The 18,386-nt window shown below is 46.8% G+C and overlaps 1 protein-coding gene across 3 annotated transcripts in view; it reads left to right on the top strand.

The window, feature by feature from the left end:
* Positions 1–18,386, top strand: part of Fntb (farnesyltransferase, CAAX box, subunit beta) — a 101,724-nt gene that overhangs the window by 72,703 nt on the left and 10,635 nt on the right. For all 3 annotated transcript variants that reach the window (XM_076550908.1, XM_006973135.4, XM_076550907.1), the window contains exons 8-9: positions 9,842–9,971; positions 12,723–12,855. In XM_076550908.1, coding sequence (XP_076407023.1) covers positions 9,842–9,971; positions 12,723–12,855 — 263 coding nt within the window. The remainder of the gene's footprint in view (positions 1–9,841; positions 9,972–12,722; positions 12,856–18,386) is intronic.

Raw genomic sequence — 18,386 nt, forward strand, 5'->3', positions numbered from 1 at the left:
AAGTTATTCTTCATACAGTCCAACATTTTAAATCATGTTTTCTTTTGTGTATTTATGCACATGCATGCATGTTTGTGTGTGTGTGTGTGTTCTGGGTCATGCCCCCCCCTGGAGCCCTCACCCTCTTGCTTCAGATCTAGACAGATTGCTCTCAGCTTGCTGCTCAGCAGGCATCTAGAAGCTTCCTTACAGCATGAAATTCACTTCATTTTCTGGTTTGTTGGAACCCGTCCTTTTTTTTTTTTTTTTTTGAATGATTATTAGTCATTTTCATAAAGCATAGTACTCCAAACGTTCTCCAAAAAGGGCACCTGGAAAATGCATTTTTAAGATCCTACATGTATCTTTATTTGCAAGCCTGCTTGGTCATCTGTATGGTGAGAGATTGATAGGTTGGCAGTGGTGTTAGACTCTATTTGTCTGGATTTGTGAGCATTGCTCCATCGTCTTCTGACTTTCCACATTACCATCAATGAATCTGATTTTCCCAGTGGCCACCAGTCATTGAGGACAGAGTGTTTTGTAGACTGACGGTGATGGTTTAGAGATTAAGACTAGGCACTTCGGCTCTTTTTAGTGTTCTGTTTCTCAGTTGAGATGCCCCATCATTTTGTTCCTTCCCAGTGTGCTTTTCTTCGCTTCCCAAGACGAGTTCGTAATTATATCTGCTTTCAAACCCTTGGGGGAACCAGGTGAGTAGCATGTGCCATAGCATAGCACTGCTTAGGAGGGTAAAGGCAGAAAGATCCATTGAGTCCAGGAGTTCACTCAAAAGGGTGGTGTGTGTGTGTGTGTGTGTGTGTGTGTGTGTGTAGATGTGACTCAGTTGTTAAGAGCACTGCCAATTTTTCCAGAGGATCCACGTTCAATTACCAGCACCCTCACGGCCATTCATAACTGTCTGTAACTTGGGTTCCAGTGAATCCAATATCCTCTGATGGCCTCCATGGACATAAGGCATTCATATGGTGCACAGGCATGCATGTAGGCATAAAATGTACATGCATATGTAAAATAAAATCATAATTAAATAAAACTGTAAAGGCCCATGTCTAGGTCTTTTCAGCATGTAGGTAACTTCAAGTTGATATCTTGTTTTTCTTGGCGTTCCCGTGTTGAATGGCTTTGGACTGCGTCGTGGACATTGTGGTTGGTGTATTGTAGAGAATGGATTCTGTTAGATTGCGTCAAAGCATGTTTTTGTTTTTAGCAGACAAGCCACATAGTCACACTCATACTGCAAACTTCCAACAGTGCTCTGCCCTGCAGTGGGCGGCGGCTCAGATCTCAGGTCAGTTTGGAGTCCAGGCCGCTCAGTTTGCCTGCTGTGTATGTCCTTTCAAGGGAGAAACTTGAGCCGAATTTGGGTTTTTCCATCTCTGACTCTCCTGGCGTGTCCTCACTTTCTAGCAGCCTGTTTCGTCCTGCTAAAGATGCTGGGTTTCTGCTAGAGTTTTAGCTACCCTGCCCAGGCTACCACTGCTACCACGTGGGTACCATGGCCATCCCCTGGGCAAACCAGAAGGAACAAATGAAGGGAAAAGGAGGCCAGGGTGGTGCAGAAGGAAACCAGTTCTCCGTAGTTGTTGGCTCCAAGTTTGAATGCTCCCCTGAACTCCTGGTGTCTTAGTCAGCTGGGCCTCGGCGATGTTTTGCACTGTGTAGGAGTGTCCAACCAGTTTACAGGAGGCCTCACTAGCAGGACACTCACTGAACACGGGGATCTGACTGAACCAGTTTTACTGTGTGTTACCAGCTTTGGGCCTAGGGCGTATTTCATTTGTTTGTGTCGATTGATGGGATGTCAAATTGTATGTACGTCTGGAATACACAGGATTCAAGTGAGCTTGCCTGTGATGGTAGCCACAGTGCCTGCCACCATGCCAGGGCATCAAGATGCCCGGGCTCCTGGGCAGTTTTGTTTTGTTTTTGTCTTTTCTCTCCATCACCACCCTTGTGGCTGTCTTGAGACTTTGAGAATCTTTATCGGTGCTGTTCAGAACCTTCATGATGATGAATCTTGGTGTGGATCATTTTCATTGTGTATGAGGCACTCAGCAGGACTCTGATTTGGAAGCACACATATTTCAGACCAAGAAATCGCATTGCAATATTTCTTTGGCAACTTTTTTTTTTTTTGGAAACAAGGTCTCACCGTGAACCCAAATCTGACTTTACCACTGCTGGTCCTCTTGCCTCAGTCTCCTACCCACGTGCTAGGATTATAGGCATATGCCTACATACTCAGCTTGCTTGCCCCCTTTACAGCACCTAATTAGTAGTATTAACCTCATTTCTTCATTTTCATTTTCATTTTTATTTTTTGAGACAGGGTTTCTCTGTGTAATAGCCCTAGCTGTCTTAAAATTCAGTTTGAAAGCCAGGCTGGCCTGGAACTCAGAGATCGCCTGCCTCTGCCTCCCGAGTGCTGGGATTAAAGGCTTGCGCCACCACTTCCTGGCTTTAAAGACTTCATCAAATTTGTTCTTAGACAGTTTTATATATGTGTATCGTACATCCTGGCTACTGTCACCCCCACCTTCCCTCCTCTCCCTTCCTCCAGTTTCCCACATTCATGTCTTTCTGTTTTGTTTTGTGACTCAGTGACTTTACCCAGGGTTGTCTGTGTAACCATGGCTTTGGGGCTATCCATGGGAGCTTGGTGGACTCCTCAATGGATACATCACTCAGGACAGTGGCTGCCCCTCCCCTAGACTCCATCAGGCGGGAGGGGTGGGGCCCTGGTGAGTCCCTCCCCTATCCATGACTAACCTTTGACGGAGCCTGTCTTACGCAGGTCCAGACACTGTGAGATCATGACTCTAATGCCATATTCGGCCTAACAGCATTTCACAGCCCTTATATTCTTCGCACCTCGTTCAGATGCTCTCTGAGCTGCAGAGGGAGTGGTCTCAGTGGCCTGGCAAAGGATGTGCATTCAACATCACTTCTTCTCAGCACCTTGATCAGCCAGACATGTTTGCATTCATCACCATTAACTGAGGAAGGAGCTTCTCTGTGTTGAAAGCAGCATTGGAGCCTTGTGTGGCAGATTGACCTAATTGTTTTTATGAAGCCCATTGAGGGTGTGTTTCTATCTCCTAACTTTTTCTTGTGTTTTCCAAGAGATTCTCTTACTGTTTATCTTCTCGTCCTTCTGTTGAGGTTTTATTTGCTAATCTTATTTTTAATTTTCCAGAATTCAGTTTTCCCCCCTGAGTGCTTATGTTTTATATTCTCAGATGTTCTGCTCAACAGTTAAGAGCACTGGCTGTTCTTTCAGAGAACCTGGGTTCAACTCCCAGCACCTACATAGCAGCTCACAATCTTCTATAATTACAGTTCCAGGGGATCTGATGCCCCTTTTCTGGCCTCCATGGGCACTGCACATGGTATACAAACATACATGCAGGCAAAACACCCATACACTAAAAATAAATAAATCTTCAAAAAATAAAAATAAGGTGCAGCATTAAGCAGTTTTCTTCTGTGCCCAGTATCATCTCCTCCACTTTGCTTTCGAGGATGGGTCTCTCTTTCATATCGGAGATTTGCTCCCATATCTAGTGCTTAGCTGCTCTGTTCGTATTGAGTCCAATACTAAAAAGCCGATAGAAGTCATATACATAAAAGTGAGCTATGACCACGCTGTTCTCCCGGGAACTCTCATATATCAGTATCTGTAGGGCTTTGTTCTTTCAAATCCCTGCTTAGGATTTGAAGCTCGAAGGCGACCTTAGGAATTCCTAGTCGGGGAAGGTGGGGTGTTTGTGTCGTGTGGGGGCCCCACTGACCCCTCCTGTTTTCTGCTGTGCTGCGGAAGCTGGGATTCACTACCCCCTCCCTTATTGGTGGGACTGTGGATTTTAAGAGAGGTACAAATGGAGACACAGAGACAGAGGCTGGGCCTGGCATGGGCTTTTGAATCCTTAAAGCCCACCCCTGTGACACACCTCCTCCAACAAGGCCACACCTCCTAATCCTTCTCAAATAGTGCCACTCCCTGCTGACCAAGCTTCAAATACATGAGCCCATGGGCGCCATTCTTATCCAAACCACCATAATAATCAAACATAGTCCTGCTCTTGGCTGCTGCTGCTTCTCCACCCCGGCCCCAGAACTGAGGTGTTTAGGGGCTCTGAGGACGGCTTCTCTAACCAGCTGTTCGGGTTCCCTTAGCCCCTGTCATGCAGCTTTTAGGATTCTGTTGTTGCTAGTCTGTGTTCAGGTCCTCTCCTGCTCTCTCGCTCTCTCTCTCTGTTTTTTGTTTTTGTTTTTTTAAGACAGGGTTTCTCCGTGTAACAGTCCTGCTGTCCTAGAACTTTAGAACTTGCTTTATAGACCAAGCTGGCTTTGAACTCAGAGACCTGCTTGCCTCTGCCTCCCAAGTGATAGGATTAAAGGCGTGCGCCACTACCCTGCCTCTCCTGCTTCCTTTATCCTGGCCATTTATACCTTTTGCATCCTCTTTCTTCCATTTTTTTGGACTCTGGTATTTAGTCCATAATGTTGTCCAGTGTGTGTGTGTGTGTGTGTGTGTTTTGAAGACAGGCTCTCATGAAGCCCAAGCTGGTCTTGACCTTTCTATATTGTTGAGGCTGCCCACGAACTCTGATCTTTATTTACCTACCTCTAAGGGCTGGCGTCACAGGCAGTGTGCCACCATGGTCATTTCCAAAGAGTTTTATTAAATAAAAAAAAAAAAAAAAGCAAGGCACAGGAGAGAGTGTATATCATGTGCTCCTCTTTGTGTAGAAACCAAGGGAAGGAAAGCAGAACATGTGTCTGTAGTATTTATGTGTAGTTTGTGTGTGTGTGTGTATAGTATGTATGTGTACTGTGTATGTGTGTATAGTATGTGTGCATGTAGCGTGTGTGTGTGAGTGTGTGTGGGTGTGTGTAGCATGCATGTATATGTAGTATGTGTGTTGTGTATGTGTGTGTAATGTGTGTAAAATAGACAGAGACAGACTAAGGCACAGAAACTGATGGGTCACTGCAGGTAATAGGAATGAAGAGTCTAGAATGGGCAGGAAGTCGCTTTGCAGTGTTTATTCTTTTATGCTCTTAAACATTTAAACTTTTTGAGTATTACTTTTTTCAATTAAAGATTTCAACAAAGATTAGTTTAATAAAAGAAGGAATTTGATCTCCCTTGCAAACTCTGCACTCACCAGAGTTTTCAAACATGGGTGCTTTCCCTAGTCCAAGTAGCCAGACACACTGGAAATCTCCAGTGAAGCTCGTGTTTGGATGGTGAGGAGGAGGAGGAGGGACCGAGGGAGCAGAGCAGTCTCTTCAGAGCATGTGCTGCTGCTTTCCCTGAGCCTGAGTTCCCTCAGGAGGAGCCCGTGTGCTCCCCAGACACCAGGCCTCCACGGGGCGGGGCTTCGAGGTCCTGTCAGCTCCTGGATGAAGGCCTGTGCTGTCTACCACAGCAGAGCAGGGAAGCGCGACTTAGGGAGGAAAAGCATGATAGCGTCGTATAAAAATATATTTAAAATTTAGGGCTAGGGCTTAGGGGGAGAGCACTTGCCTTATATGAGTGAGGTCCTGGATTCAGTCCCTAGCACATACCCAGGTGTACCCACATGCACACACACAGACCTTAAAATTATTTCATAGAGAAAACACGTTTGTTATAGGTGGGCAAAGAAGAAAGTCTAAATCACTTGTAGTCCACCACCACAGTGTAACCAGTCGTCCATTTTCGTGTCCTGTTGTTGTGATAAACATCCTTACGGAAATCGGTCTAGGGCGGTGGAATGGTCTGTTGTAGCTCAGAAGACTAGGTTACCTCAGAGCACAGAAGTGAGTAGAGGCAACAGGAACTTGCTAGTCAAGAGCGGAAGAAATGCTTCGTGCGTGCTTACTGGTGCTCAGCCCACTTCCCACTCTTAGACAGTTCAGGACCCACCCCAGGATCCAGTGCTGCCCACAGTGGGCTGAGTCTTCCCACATCAGTGAACACAGTCAAGACAGTCTCCCCCAGACAGGCCCGCAGGCCGGCCTCATCTAAACAGTCCTTCAGTGAGGCTCTCCTCCCGTGATTCCAGACTGTCAAGATGACAGTTAAAACTGACCATCACACATTTTTGTCGTTGCTTTTGTTTCTTGAGGCCGGGTCTCACTGTGTAGCCCTGGCTCACCTGGAACTCACCAAGATCCACCTGCCTCTGTTTCCCAAGTGCTGGGACTGACAGCATGCATGGCCTCAGACCAATTTTTGTTTTTTTGAATGTATTCTTCCAGAGTTCTGGAAATTCCATCATATAGTACATTGTTATTTTCTAGCATTTCATGTAATGAGGGAAACATTTTCATAACTGTAGCACTACATAAATGACCGGATAATAGTTTGTTGTAAGATGTACCATCATTTATATTACAGCCCCTCCTCCCTCACATTTGAACTTCTAAGTTGGTCTGACATTCTGCTCTTAAAAACAGGAAGGTAGCAAACATTCTTTTTTTTTTCCCTTTTATTTTATTTTACAATACCATTCAGTTCTACATATCAGCCACGGGTTCCTCTGTTCTCCCCCCTTCCACCCCCTTCCCTTCCCCTCAGCCCACCCCCCAATCCCACTTCCTCCAGAGCAAAGCCTCCCCCGAGGACTGCGATCAACCTGGTAGACTCAGTCCAGGGAGGTCCAGTCCCTTCCTCCCAGACTGAGCCAAGTGTCCCTGCATAAGCTCCAGGTTTCAAACAGCCAACTCATGCAATGAGCACAGGACTTGGTCCCACTGCCTAGTTGCCTCCCAAACAGATCAAGCCAATCAACTGTCTCACCTATTCAGAGGGCCTGATCCAGCTGGGGGCCCCTCAGCCTTTGGTTCATAGTTCATGTGTTTCCATTCGTTTGGCTATTTTTTTTCAATAATTGAGTAAATCTGAAATTTATTATAAGCCACAGTCGTCCTAGGGACCTCCATGCTATATATATATAGCCTCCATGGTTCTATGGGTTGTGGTCTGATTGTTCTTTATTTTATATCTAGAATCCACTTATGAGTGAGTACATACCATGACTGTCTTTCTGGGTTTGGGTTACCTCACTCAGGATGATTTTTTCTAGTTCCATCCATTTGCCTGCAAATTTCATGCTTTCATTGTTTTTCTCTGCTGAGTAGTACTCCATTGTGTATATGTACCACATTTTTTTCATCCATTCTTCCGTTGACAGGCAACTAGGTTGTTTCCAGGTTCTGGCTATTACAAATAGTGCTGTTATGAACATAGCTGAGCATGTATCTTTATGGTATGAATCAGCATTCCTTGGGTATATGCCCAAGAGTGGGATGGCTGAGTCTTGAGGTAGTTCGATTCCTAATTTTCTGAGAAACTGCCATACTGATTTCCACAGTGGTTGTACAAGTTTACATCCCCACCAACAGTGGAGGAGTGTTCCCTTTGCTCCACATCCTCTCCAACATTGACTGTCATTGGTGTTTTTGATCATAGCCATTCTGACAGGTGTAAGGTGGTATCTCAGAGTCGTTTTGATTGGTAGCAAACATTCTTACAGTGTGCTCCTTGGACACACTATCACTTACTGTGGAGGGTCAGTTCCTAGAAATGGCCCCGTCTGGCTGATCCATAGATTATACATGGACAGGCAAATGGCAGTAGATAGAGCCAGGCACATGGGGTAGATAGAGCACTTGGTGTGCAAGCCTGAGGACCAGAGTGCAGATCCTCAGCACCATGTAAACTCTGGGCAATTATGGCAGCTGCCTGGAATCCCAGCACTTGGGTGGCAGAAACCAGAGATGCCCTGGGCAAGCTTGCTAGTCAGATTAGCCAGAATTGGTGAACTCCAGGTTCAGCCAGAAACTACCTCAATAAATAAAGTAGAGAGCCATGAAAGAAGAGGCCTAAAGTCAACTTCAGGCCTCCACATAAGCCTGCATGCACATGCATGCTCACCCAGGAATGTACATTCACACCTGCCACACATGCACATTCACATGTACACATATGTGTGCACACCACACATACATATACTGTTAATATATAGTATAACCCCAAATAATAGTTGTCACAATAAATGGATATTTTCTTTTACTTTTTAGATTTTTTTTTGAAACAGAGTCTCACTATATAGCTCTTGCTATTCTGATACTTACTATTAGACCAGGCTACCCCCAACTCAGAGATCTGCCTGCCTTTGCCTCCCAGGTACTAGGACTAAAGGCATGTGCTACTATGCCTAACTTAGAGATTTTAAATATATAGAAAATTCTAAAGTTTATTTTTGAGCATTTACAGGCTGACACAGTCTTATATTTAGGGGTTTTATTTTTGGTGTTGTTTGTTTGTACAGGATCTCCTCTGTAGTCAGGCAATTGTCTTGCCTCAGCCTTCCAAGTCCTGAAATTACAGGCATGAGCAATCACACCCAGCTAGTTCAATTACTTGTGAAGCTGAGGTAGGATTACTTGAGCCCTCCTGGGCAACATAGTAAAACATAGCTCAAAAAATTTTTAAGTAGGTGTGTGTGTGTGTTTATTATAGAAAGTTTGAGCCATGCAGCCTGGTAGTATGGGCCTGTATTCCAGCTACTCCAGAGCCTAAAACAGGCGGATCCCAAATTCAGGTCCTGCCAGGGGTACAGAGTGTGTGCAAGGCTAGCCTGGGCAACTTTGGGAGACCTACTTCAAAAAGCAAAAGGTGGGCTGAGAGTACTAGCAGAGTACTTGGCTAGCATGTGCAACACCCTGGGCTTGGTCGCCAGTACCACCAAAACAAAATTTTAAAAACCCAAAACAACAACAAAAACAACCCAAAAATCTGAGGCAAGGTGTCTCACATCTGTATCCCAGCACTTCAGTGGGGTGGAGGGAGGGAGGGCAAGACAGGAAGATCTGGAAGCTCAAGGCCAGCCTGGGCTACATGATATCCTGTCTCAAACAGAAACAGCAAAGAAAGAAACTGAAAATAAGAGAGGTGGGATGTGGCTCAGTGGTAGAGCACTTGCCTAGCATCCTTAAAGTCCTGGGTTTGATCTCCAGAGCTAGAGTTAAAAAGAGGAAACTATACAAAAAAAAAAAAAACCCAAAAAAGCAAAAAAAACCCAAAACAAACAAACAAACAAACAAACAAACAAACAAACAAACAAAAACACCTTCACTAATAGACCTGGTATTCAAAGATAACCAAAACTAGCAATTATGTTTTGATTTTATTTTAACTTGATGACTCTGCTATGTATAGAACTTTGCAACTTTCCCTCAGTGAGTATTAACCTGTGCTACTACATTCCTTATGTAAGTGGACAGTTTCTAATTTTCTAAGGCTTCTGGTTTTCTTTTCTAGGAAAAGGAGTCTGCAAACATTAATACGTCAGGGGCCAGGGAGATAGTTGAGTCTACAAAGTGCTTACTGTCCAGCACAAGGTCCTGAATCCAACCCCCAACACCATGTGAAAAGCCAGGCATTGTGGCCCATGCTCAAAATCCTAGCCCTGGTGAGGTGGGGTTAGGGCATCCCTAGAACTCATTGGCCAAGACATCCTAGCTAAAAATATGATCCCCAGGTTCCAGTGAGAGACTCTCAAAAACCCAAAATGGATAGCTATCCTGAGGAACAACACCCAGAGCTGACTTTACGTGCATGCGCGCGCGCGCGCGCACGCGCGCACACACACACACACACACACACACACACACACACACACACACACGCCTACAAGTTGGTAAGTCAGCACATTTCTATCCATGGTGCTAACAACTGACGCTTTAACCAGAGCAAACTTTCTCTCTGCCACCCAGAATATGGGGAGGACACTTGTCCTCATCCATGCATTTGCCACACAGTCTTGCTTCTCACCCCTCCTAGGTGCCAGAACTGGGAAGGTGGCATCGGCGGGGTGCCAGGGATGGAAGCCCACGGCGGCTACACCTTCTGTGGCTTGGCTGCGCTGGTAATCCTCAAGAAGGAACGCTCTTTGAACCTGAAGAGCTTGTTGGTGAGTAGCTGTCGCCCCACCCCTTCCCCAGCCCAGGTTTGCTGCTGTGACTCTGATCTGGGACCACGGGGAGGTCTGTGATGGGAAGGGCTGCCGGAGCCCGTGAGTGCACAGACTCTAGTCCCAGGACGAGGCTTCAGGTGGGGTTGCTGGCGCTCAGCACAGTTGTGAATCAGCTGAAGGAGCTAACAGCTGCCCTCGGTCTCGGTCTCCGTCTCTGCTCCTTCTCCTACCTCTCCCTCCCTCTGACTGCTTTGAAGTTTCTGCAGACCCTGAGTGGTCTTGAGTCCTCTGGCCACCTGGAATGAGCCAGAGGACCTTCCCCCATACCCAAGAAAAATAGCTATGGTCCCTCAGGATTTAGTATTACCATGTGTCTTAGAATCTCCTAAGAGAAGAAGCTATGAAAAGAGCTTTGAAGCATTTTAAGGCCAAAGATTTATTACCTGTGAAAATTCTGTATCTGCATTCCAGTGAGTTCTCCAGGCAGTGTGTGTGTGTGTGTGTGGGGGGGGTGCTATCAGGAGGTCTGGGCATCTCTTCTAGACCTCCAAGCTCTTGGCCGGTGTTCAGAAATCAGTCAGCTTAAGGGAAGCCTAGAACACACAGAATGTCTTCTCTTTGTCTTTTGGTGAGCATGCGCTCCCCTGGCCATCATCAAGGCAAAGCAGCCCCAGCTGACGTCCAGCGAGCAGCTGCCAGGCCTCATCGTGGAGCCCCATGAGCCCTTTAGAGAGCTGCGTTCGTATTCTGTGGTGTAGCAAGCAGCATTTGCCCTCAGTGTGAGAGGAAGCCTTTCACACGGCACACTCTATGAAGGTTCTGGAAAACTGATACTGAATGACCAACTTTGTACATATATTTTAAAATCTGATCACCACCAAGAGCTGAAGTGTAAAGTCCCATGTTGTAGGCAGAAGTAAGGAACATGGTAGTGCATGCCTAAGTTATAATGGCAATAACTGTAGGCTTGAACCCCACCTCTGCCCCTCAGCCAAGAACCCCTGGCCAGCTGTCTAATGTGCTTTAGCTGTGCTGTCTCTTCCTTCTGGAAGGTAGGAATAATAATCCTTATTCTTTGAGGGTATGAACATACATAACAGCCTGGTAGACGGAAGGTGCTCCATAAATGTAAGTCCTCCCTTTCCCAGGAAGCCCCTTCCCTCCCTTTGCTATGAAAAACCAGCATCTGAGCCGGGCAGTGGTGGGGCATGCCTTTAGTCCCAGCACTAGGGAGGCAGAGGCAGGGGATCTCTGGGAGTTTGAGGACAGTCTGGTCTACAGAGTGAGTTCCAGGACAGCCAGGGTTACACCGAGAAACCCTGTCTCAAAAAGCAAAGAGAGACAGACAGACAGAGAGGAACCCACACCTATATCTGAGGGCCTTTGACCTTCTATCGCCAAGGGAAGTGGAACAAAACCATGGCTTTAGGCACTGGAACAAAAGCAGTTGGCCTGTTTCGAATCCAGTCACATTGTGGGTTAGGAAAAGCGCAGAGTGCCCCCCCCCCCCCCAGTGCTTAGCCTAACGCCATTAAATGGCAGTCCCTGAAGCATAGGGTTCATTTAAGACCGACTAGGGAGGCGTGACTACCTAAACCCCCGGGTTTTTGTCCTTTTAAGAATCTGAGACTGACTTTTGTGCTGCTGTGGCCAGGGATATAATCTAAACTCCATTATATTTAAGGGAAGTCCAGGCTTCCCCTCTAAAGAGTCCCTTGGGTCTACACTCAGGAACTCAATGTAGGAGGGCTCCCTTTCCGTCCAGCGGTGCAGCTCTGAGGCCGGGCTGGGAGGGAAGAGAGCGTTGTATCTGCTCAGCCAGTTGGTTCTGCTCATCCCTCCAAGGCTATCTTGATGGAGTGTGTTCAGGAAATGTGACGATAAGCCACGAGTGCTGGTATCATGTGTGGCCTCTGGGTGACAAGTACTAGTGTATAGCTTCAGAATAAGATTTTCCTTATATCGCCTCACCGGGTTCCTCAGGCTAGACCAAGGGGTTTTCATTTGGTAATTAGGATCAATGGCCTCCACCTTCAGTCCTGGTAGGGACTTGCAGATGTTCCGGAGTGCATGTCCTCAGGTACCAGGTAAAGGCAGGACTAGCTTGATGTCATGTGATGAGACCGGCCCAACACACGTCCCTTCTCTGCTTTGAACAAAGCCCCCTGAGCAGTGATGGGAAGAGATAAGCGGCCCTGCCTGAGTGTTCTGCCCCAAGCTGTGTTTAAGAGACCTTTGCAGGCCTCCTATACAAGCATGGCCTCCTCACTCACCATCGGCCTCCATCTGGACCTAAGCAAAGATGGCTGTCAGGGTGGTGGGAACAGAGAGGGGAACGGGATAAATGCAGAAGGAGACTATTTGGGGAGGGGAAGAGAACCAGCCTGCAGAGGGGTAACAGGAAATGGCAGTGAAGGAGACAAAGAGCAAAATATCATATATTGTGTATATATGATGTGTGTGTGTGTGTGTGTGTGTGTGTGTGTGTGTGTGTGCGCAAAAATGTAACAGCGAAACCTTTCACTTTTTATGCGAACTAAAATGGCGCTTGTTTTTCCAGCTCTGGGCAGTGATCAGTGCTGGTTGCTTCCAAACGGCCAGTTTAAATGGCAGTGGCTATGGGGGAACCGGGGAGGGAAGCCAGAGCTCCAGACTTCATCCCCCGGCCGCCGCCACCGCCGCCGCCACCGCCTGGCCCTTGCTGGTGCGTCTCTGGCTCACACCCGCCCCTCCTGTGCTCTCTCTCAGCAATGGGTGACAAGCCGGCAGATGCGATTTGAAGGAGGATTTCAGGGCCGCTGCAACAAGCTGGTGGACGGCTGCTACTCCTTCTGGCAGGCAGGGCTCCTGCCCCTGCTGCATCGCGCACTGCACGCTCAAGGTGAGCCCACCCTGCCGCCACGGGAGCCGGAAGATGACCTCCCTGGTCAGTTCCCAACCAAGGGCTGCTCAGAGGAAGGCGATTCTGGCCGGCTGGGATTTTGAGACCTGGTGTGGAGCCTCCTGTGTCCTTGGGGCTGCGTATGCAGAATAGGGTTCAGTTGGCATGGTTTCAGATCACTTGCCGCTCTGGCGGGATGGACTTCCCCTGTGCCGCTCCCGTTATCTGAAGGGAGCATCCCCGCCCCGCCTCAGGCCCCACAAGGACTGGGGCTGCCATCTCCGCTCGGCATGAAGCCATAGCTGCCATTGCAGGGCTGTGCTCGGTCATGTCCGGATGAAAACCCTCTGTGCACGCAGTCAAAATGGCGACGCGAGAGGCAGTTATAAAAGGGGCAGAGAAGCAGAACCGAGGAGAGAGGACTCGCCACATCTGGCCGCGTCCATGTCACCATTAGCAATGTTTTCTTTTGAACAGGGAGACAGCCCACATGGTGGAAATAGAGAACTGACTCCCACAAGTTGTCTGACCACCACATATGATCCCCTCCCCCACAAAATAAATAAATAGAATGCTGTTTGTTTGGGGAAAAAAAAAAAGTTTTACGAATGCCACTGTTTTGTTTGGCAGAACTGGTGGTTGAAATGAGGGACCTCGTGCGTGCGAGACAAGCGCCCTGCCAGAGAGCTGCAGCCCAGCCCCAGTAATGTTTGATCTTAAAGTCAGTGAGCTGACCTAGATGAGTGTGCTTCCCTGAGCAGCCAGGCTGGAAAAATCCACATTCCTTCCTAAGGAGTCGCCACAGGGCAGGCAAGACCAGCAGGCCAAGGCTCGGACAGCCCCTCTCTCTCAATGCCTTCCGATTCCATGCTCATTCTTGCCTGTGATCCTGGGCACACAGGGAAGAAGGGGAGTCAATGGCCACCCTGCCGGCTGCCAATCTGTTCCTGCCGGGAGGTCCCTTGGCCCAGAGGGAGACTTTCCTGTGGACTCAGCTGGGTGACTAGTTACTGCTGCCTCCACACCTAAGCTTCTTTCCGACTCTGAGCCCCACGCTTGAATTCCTTAATCTCACTGGAGTTGTTGAGTTGTAGGTGCTTTCGATACTGATGAAAAATCCACAGAGCCGCTGTCCTGCCTTCCCAGCCTGGGGCTGTCGGGTTTAGGCCTCAGAATACGGAGGCACAGTAATGCCAGCACTCTGGAGCTGCATAGGATCTGGCTTGATCACTGATAGGACTGTCAGGAATGCCCGAGAGTACTGGTTCTCAACCTGTGGGTCTCAACCCCCTTTGGGGTCAAACGGCCCTTTCACAGGGGTCGCATATCAGGGATCCTGCATACCAGATACTTGCATTACAATTCATAACAGTAGCACAAGTACACTTATGAAGTAGCAATGAAAATAATTTTATGGTTGGGGGTCACCATAACATGAGGACCTGTATTTAAGGGTCTCAGTGGTAGGAAGGTTGAGAACCACTGCTCTGGAGGCTGAATTTTCTCAAACAAACACCCTGACGTTTTGGTGATCTCTTTCTTTGGAGCTGGCTTACAGAAAGCCACAGATGTTGCTTCTTTTTCCATGAGGGTGGCTCTGTTGGTGGCAGCAGAGATTTCCCAAGCCGTCACTGCGCCAGGGTACTTCACTTACATGTTCTCATTTGCTCCCCCAAACAGCCCTATCACACTGAGGCATTTGATGGTCTCATTTTGCCGATGACGAAGCAAAGTACATGTGGTTAAGGCTTGCCTTATAAACTGCCTGCAACCTGTAGTAGTTGATAGGTGACCTCAGCCCGGCTTGCATCACTGCAGAGGAATACCAACCTCCTCCTCCCTAGTCCCCTTCAAAAAAGTTATCCAGCTTGTTTGTAGCCAAAGAAATGCATGTCAGGGGCCAGAAGAGATGGCTCACTGGTTAAGAGCATGTGCTGGTCTAAAAGAAGACTTGAGCTCAGCTCCCAGCACCCACAGTGGGTGGCTTAAACCACCTATAACTCCAGCTCCAGGGGATCCAACTCCTCCTGGCCTTCAGGCAGGCTGATCTCTTGAGTTGGGGGTAGCCTGGTCTACATAGCAAGTTCCAGACTATCAAGAGCTACATAGTGAGACTCTGTTTCAAAAAAAATCTAAAAAGTTAAAGAAAATATCCATTTGTTGTGACAACTATTATTTGGGGTTATACTATCTATTAACAGTGTGTTTTCTAATCAGAAAACATGCACATATATATGTATGTGTGGTGTGCACACATGTGTGTACATGTGAATGTTCATGTGTGTGGCAGGTGTGCATGCACATTCCTGGGTGTGCAGGCTTATGTGGAAGGCCTCTTCTTTGATGGATCTCTATTTATTGAGGTAGTTTCTAGTTGAACCTGGAGTTCACCAATTCTGGCTAATCTGACTAGCAAGCTTGCCCAGGGCATCTTGCCACCCAAGTGCTGGGATTCCAGGCAGCTGCCATAATTGCCCAGAGTTTACATGGTGCTGAGGATCTGCACTCTGATCCTCAGGCTTGCACACCAAGTGCTCTATCTACTGCCATGTGCCCGGCTCTATCTACTGCCATCTGCCCGGCTCTATCTACTGCCATCTGCCCGGCTCTAGCTACTCCATCTGCCCGGCTCTGTCTACTCCATCTGCCTGGCCCATTCATAATCTAGGGATCAGCCAGACGGGGCCATTTCTAGGAACTGACCCTCCACAGTAAGTGATAGTGTGTCCAAGGAGCACACTGTAAGAATGTTTGCTACCTTCCTGTTTTTAAGAGCAGAATGTCAGACCAACTTAGAAGTTCAAATGTGAGAGAGGAGGGGCTGTGATATAAATGATGGTACATCTTACAACAAACTATTATCCGGTCATTTATGTAGTGCTACAGAGTTATGAAAATGTTTCCCTCGTTACATGAAATGCTAGAAAATAACAATGTACTATATGATTGAATTTCCAGAACTCTGGAAGAATATACATTCAAAAATCAAAAAGCATTAGTCTGAGGCTGGGCGTGGTTGTGCATGCTGTCAGTCCCAGCACTTGGGAGACAGAGGGAACAGGCATTTTTATCCTGTTAGTGGACTGCAAATAGGCATTTGGTTTTGTAGGGTAGTGTGCAGGTGTCTGTTTAACTTACACACACACTTAAAATTTCAACCTGACTAGTGCGCTGTCAGGAGTTCACCCGCAGAAATATTAGTAGAGGGTGTGTATTGAAGTAGAATTTGAGTAGCAGATGGAAAATGTCCATTGAAAAGTGAAGAGTTGCCTGGCCTGGCCACTGCACACCTTTAATCCCAGCCCTCAAGAGTCAGATCTCTGTACATTCAAGGGGAGCTTGACCTACACAGCAAGTTCCAGGTCAGCCAGGGCTACATGATGAACCGCTTTCTCAACAAACAGGAGTGGGTAAATAAATGATGCTCTCTCTAAACAGTAGTTGGATACAGTGGCTCTGTGCAGAAAGCTCCCCAGGATGCAACATAACAGTGTAAAAGGCCAGGCCCCGGGCTGTCACGTGCACACCAGCTGGTGTCTACTGGCTTTCCCTAGCATCGTGTCAAAACACAAAACACTTAACGTGATATTGAGAGAAGTATAGGAGGGAGTCGGCGGTTACCTTGTACATTATATATCCTCTACTATGCCTTTTTCTTTTCTTCTTCCAAAAACATGAGATGTATTATTACTTACGTTTTAATTTTTAAAAACTCTGTGTGTGTGTGTGTGTGTGTGTGTGTGTGTGTGTGTGTGTGTGTGTGTGTGTGATGTGCATGTGTGGTCTGTGTACATGAGGGTGTCTGAAGGTGTCAGATTCCCTGGAGCTAGAGTTACAGGAAGTTGTCAGTCACCTGACAGCGGGTGCCGGGAACCACATCCTTTGCAAGAGCAGAACTTGCTCTTAACCACTGAGCCATCTCTTCTGCTCCGTGTTACTTGTACTTTTTAGTAAGCAAATGCATCATTTTTTTTTTTCATGTTTGATACTAGGTATTGAGCCCAGATCCTCTACAATGCTAAGCATATTCACCACTGCTGAGTTACATCCATAGCCATAAATTGAAAACAAGTTTATGTATTATTAATTTAGTTGTGGTACTGGGGGGTTGAACCCAGGGCAAATAGGCAAAATGGAGACAGGATGTAGTTACAGCTGTGCTATAGAAAAAAGGCAAATGGCCGGGCGGTGGTGGCGCACGCCTTTAATCCCAGCACTCGGGAGGCAGAGGCAGGCGGATCTTTGTGAGTTCGAGGCCAGCCTGGGCTACCAAGTGAGTTCCAGGAAAGGCGCAAAGCTACACGGAGAAACCCTGTCTCGAAAAACCAAAAAAAAAAAAAAAAAAGAAAAAAAAAAAAAAGAAAAAAGGCAAATGTAGTGTAAGATGAGAGTCATAACATTATCGGACTTTAGAAAACAAAGGAAAAACTAGTAAGTCAACTAGGAATGCAGGGCATGCAGAATAACTAAGCAGATACTGTTGCTTGTTGTTTTGAGACAAGGTAGCCCAGGCTGGCCCAGAACTCATGTCAAGCCTCCTGTATCAACCTCCCAACTGCTGGGATTACAGGCATCTGCCACATACCTGGCTTTTTTTCTTTACCTTTAAAAAATTATGTATTTATGCTAGGGATCAAACCAGGACCTCACATAAGCTTGTTTAGAGATGATGAAGCTTGGTTCTTTTTAAATTTTTTTTTTTATTCTCCTGTTACTTATGGTATTGGTATCATGTGAGAATCCATTGCTAACTCCATCATCATGGGACTATATGTTTTCTTCCTAGAGTTTTGAGTTTTAGCTCTCATATTTGGGTTCTTGATCTATTTTTTTTTTTAAAGATTTATTTATTATGTATACAGTGTTCTGCCTGCATGTATGCCTGCATGCCAGAAGAGGGCACCAGATCTCATTACAGATGGTTGTGAGCCACCATGTGGGTGCTGGGAATTGAATTCAAGACCTCTGGAAGAGCAGCCAGTGCTCTTAACCTCTGAGCCTTCTCTCCAGCCCTGTTGATTTATTTTTAAGGGTTTGTTTTATTTTGTGAGACAAGCTCTTTCTGTGCGGCATAGGCATCAGCCTCTCAAGTGCAGGGATTATGGGCATGCACCATCACAGCCCAGTAAAGATTTTCTTTTGTTTGATTTCTGGTGCTGGGGTTGGAGACTTTCGTATGTAGCTTATACAGTGGATACATTCTCCCTCCAAGCTTCCTCATTGGATGTAGAAGTCCAGTTATCCCAGGATCAACTGTGCTCTCCTTCACTGAATGGATGCAGCATCTGTTGAGAACCAGTTGGCCATGGGTGTGGAGGCTTATCTCCTGATTCTCATTTCTACTGTATTGTGCTATGTGCCTATCCTTAGGCACCATGGCTATGATAGCCCGGCTGTAGGTTTTGAAATAAGGAAATACAGATCTCCTGGCTTTCTTCTTTTTCCTGGTAACCTTGGCTGTTTTGGGTCTTCTGCAATTCAGTATGAATTCTGTTGATTTCTTTAAGGATTGCAGAGAATATGTAGATTTT

The sequence above is a fragment of the Peromyscus maniculatus genome, chromosome 14 (genome assembly GCF_049852395.1).
Source record: "Peromyscus maniculatus bairdii isolate BWxNUB_F1_BW_parent chromosome 14, HU_Pman_BW_mat_3.1, whole genome shotgun sequence".
Classification (NCBI taxonomy): domain Eukaryota; kingdom Metazoa; phylum Chordata; class Mammalia; order Rodentia; family Cricetidae; genus Peromyscus; species Peromyscus maniculatus.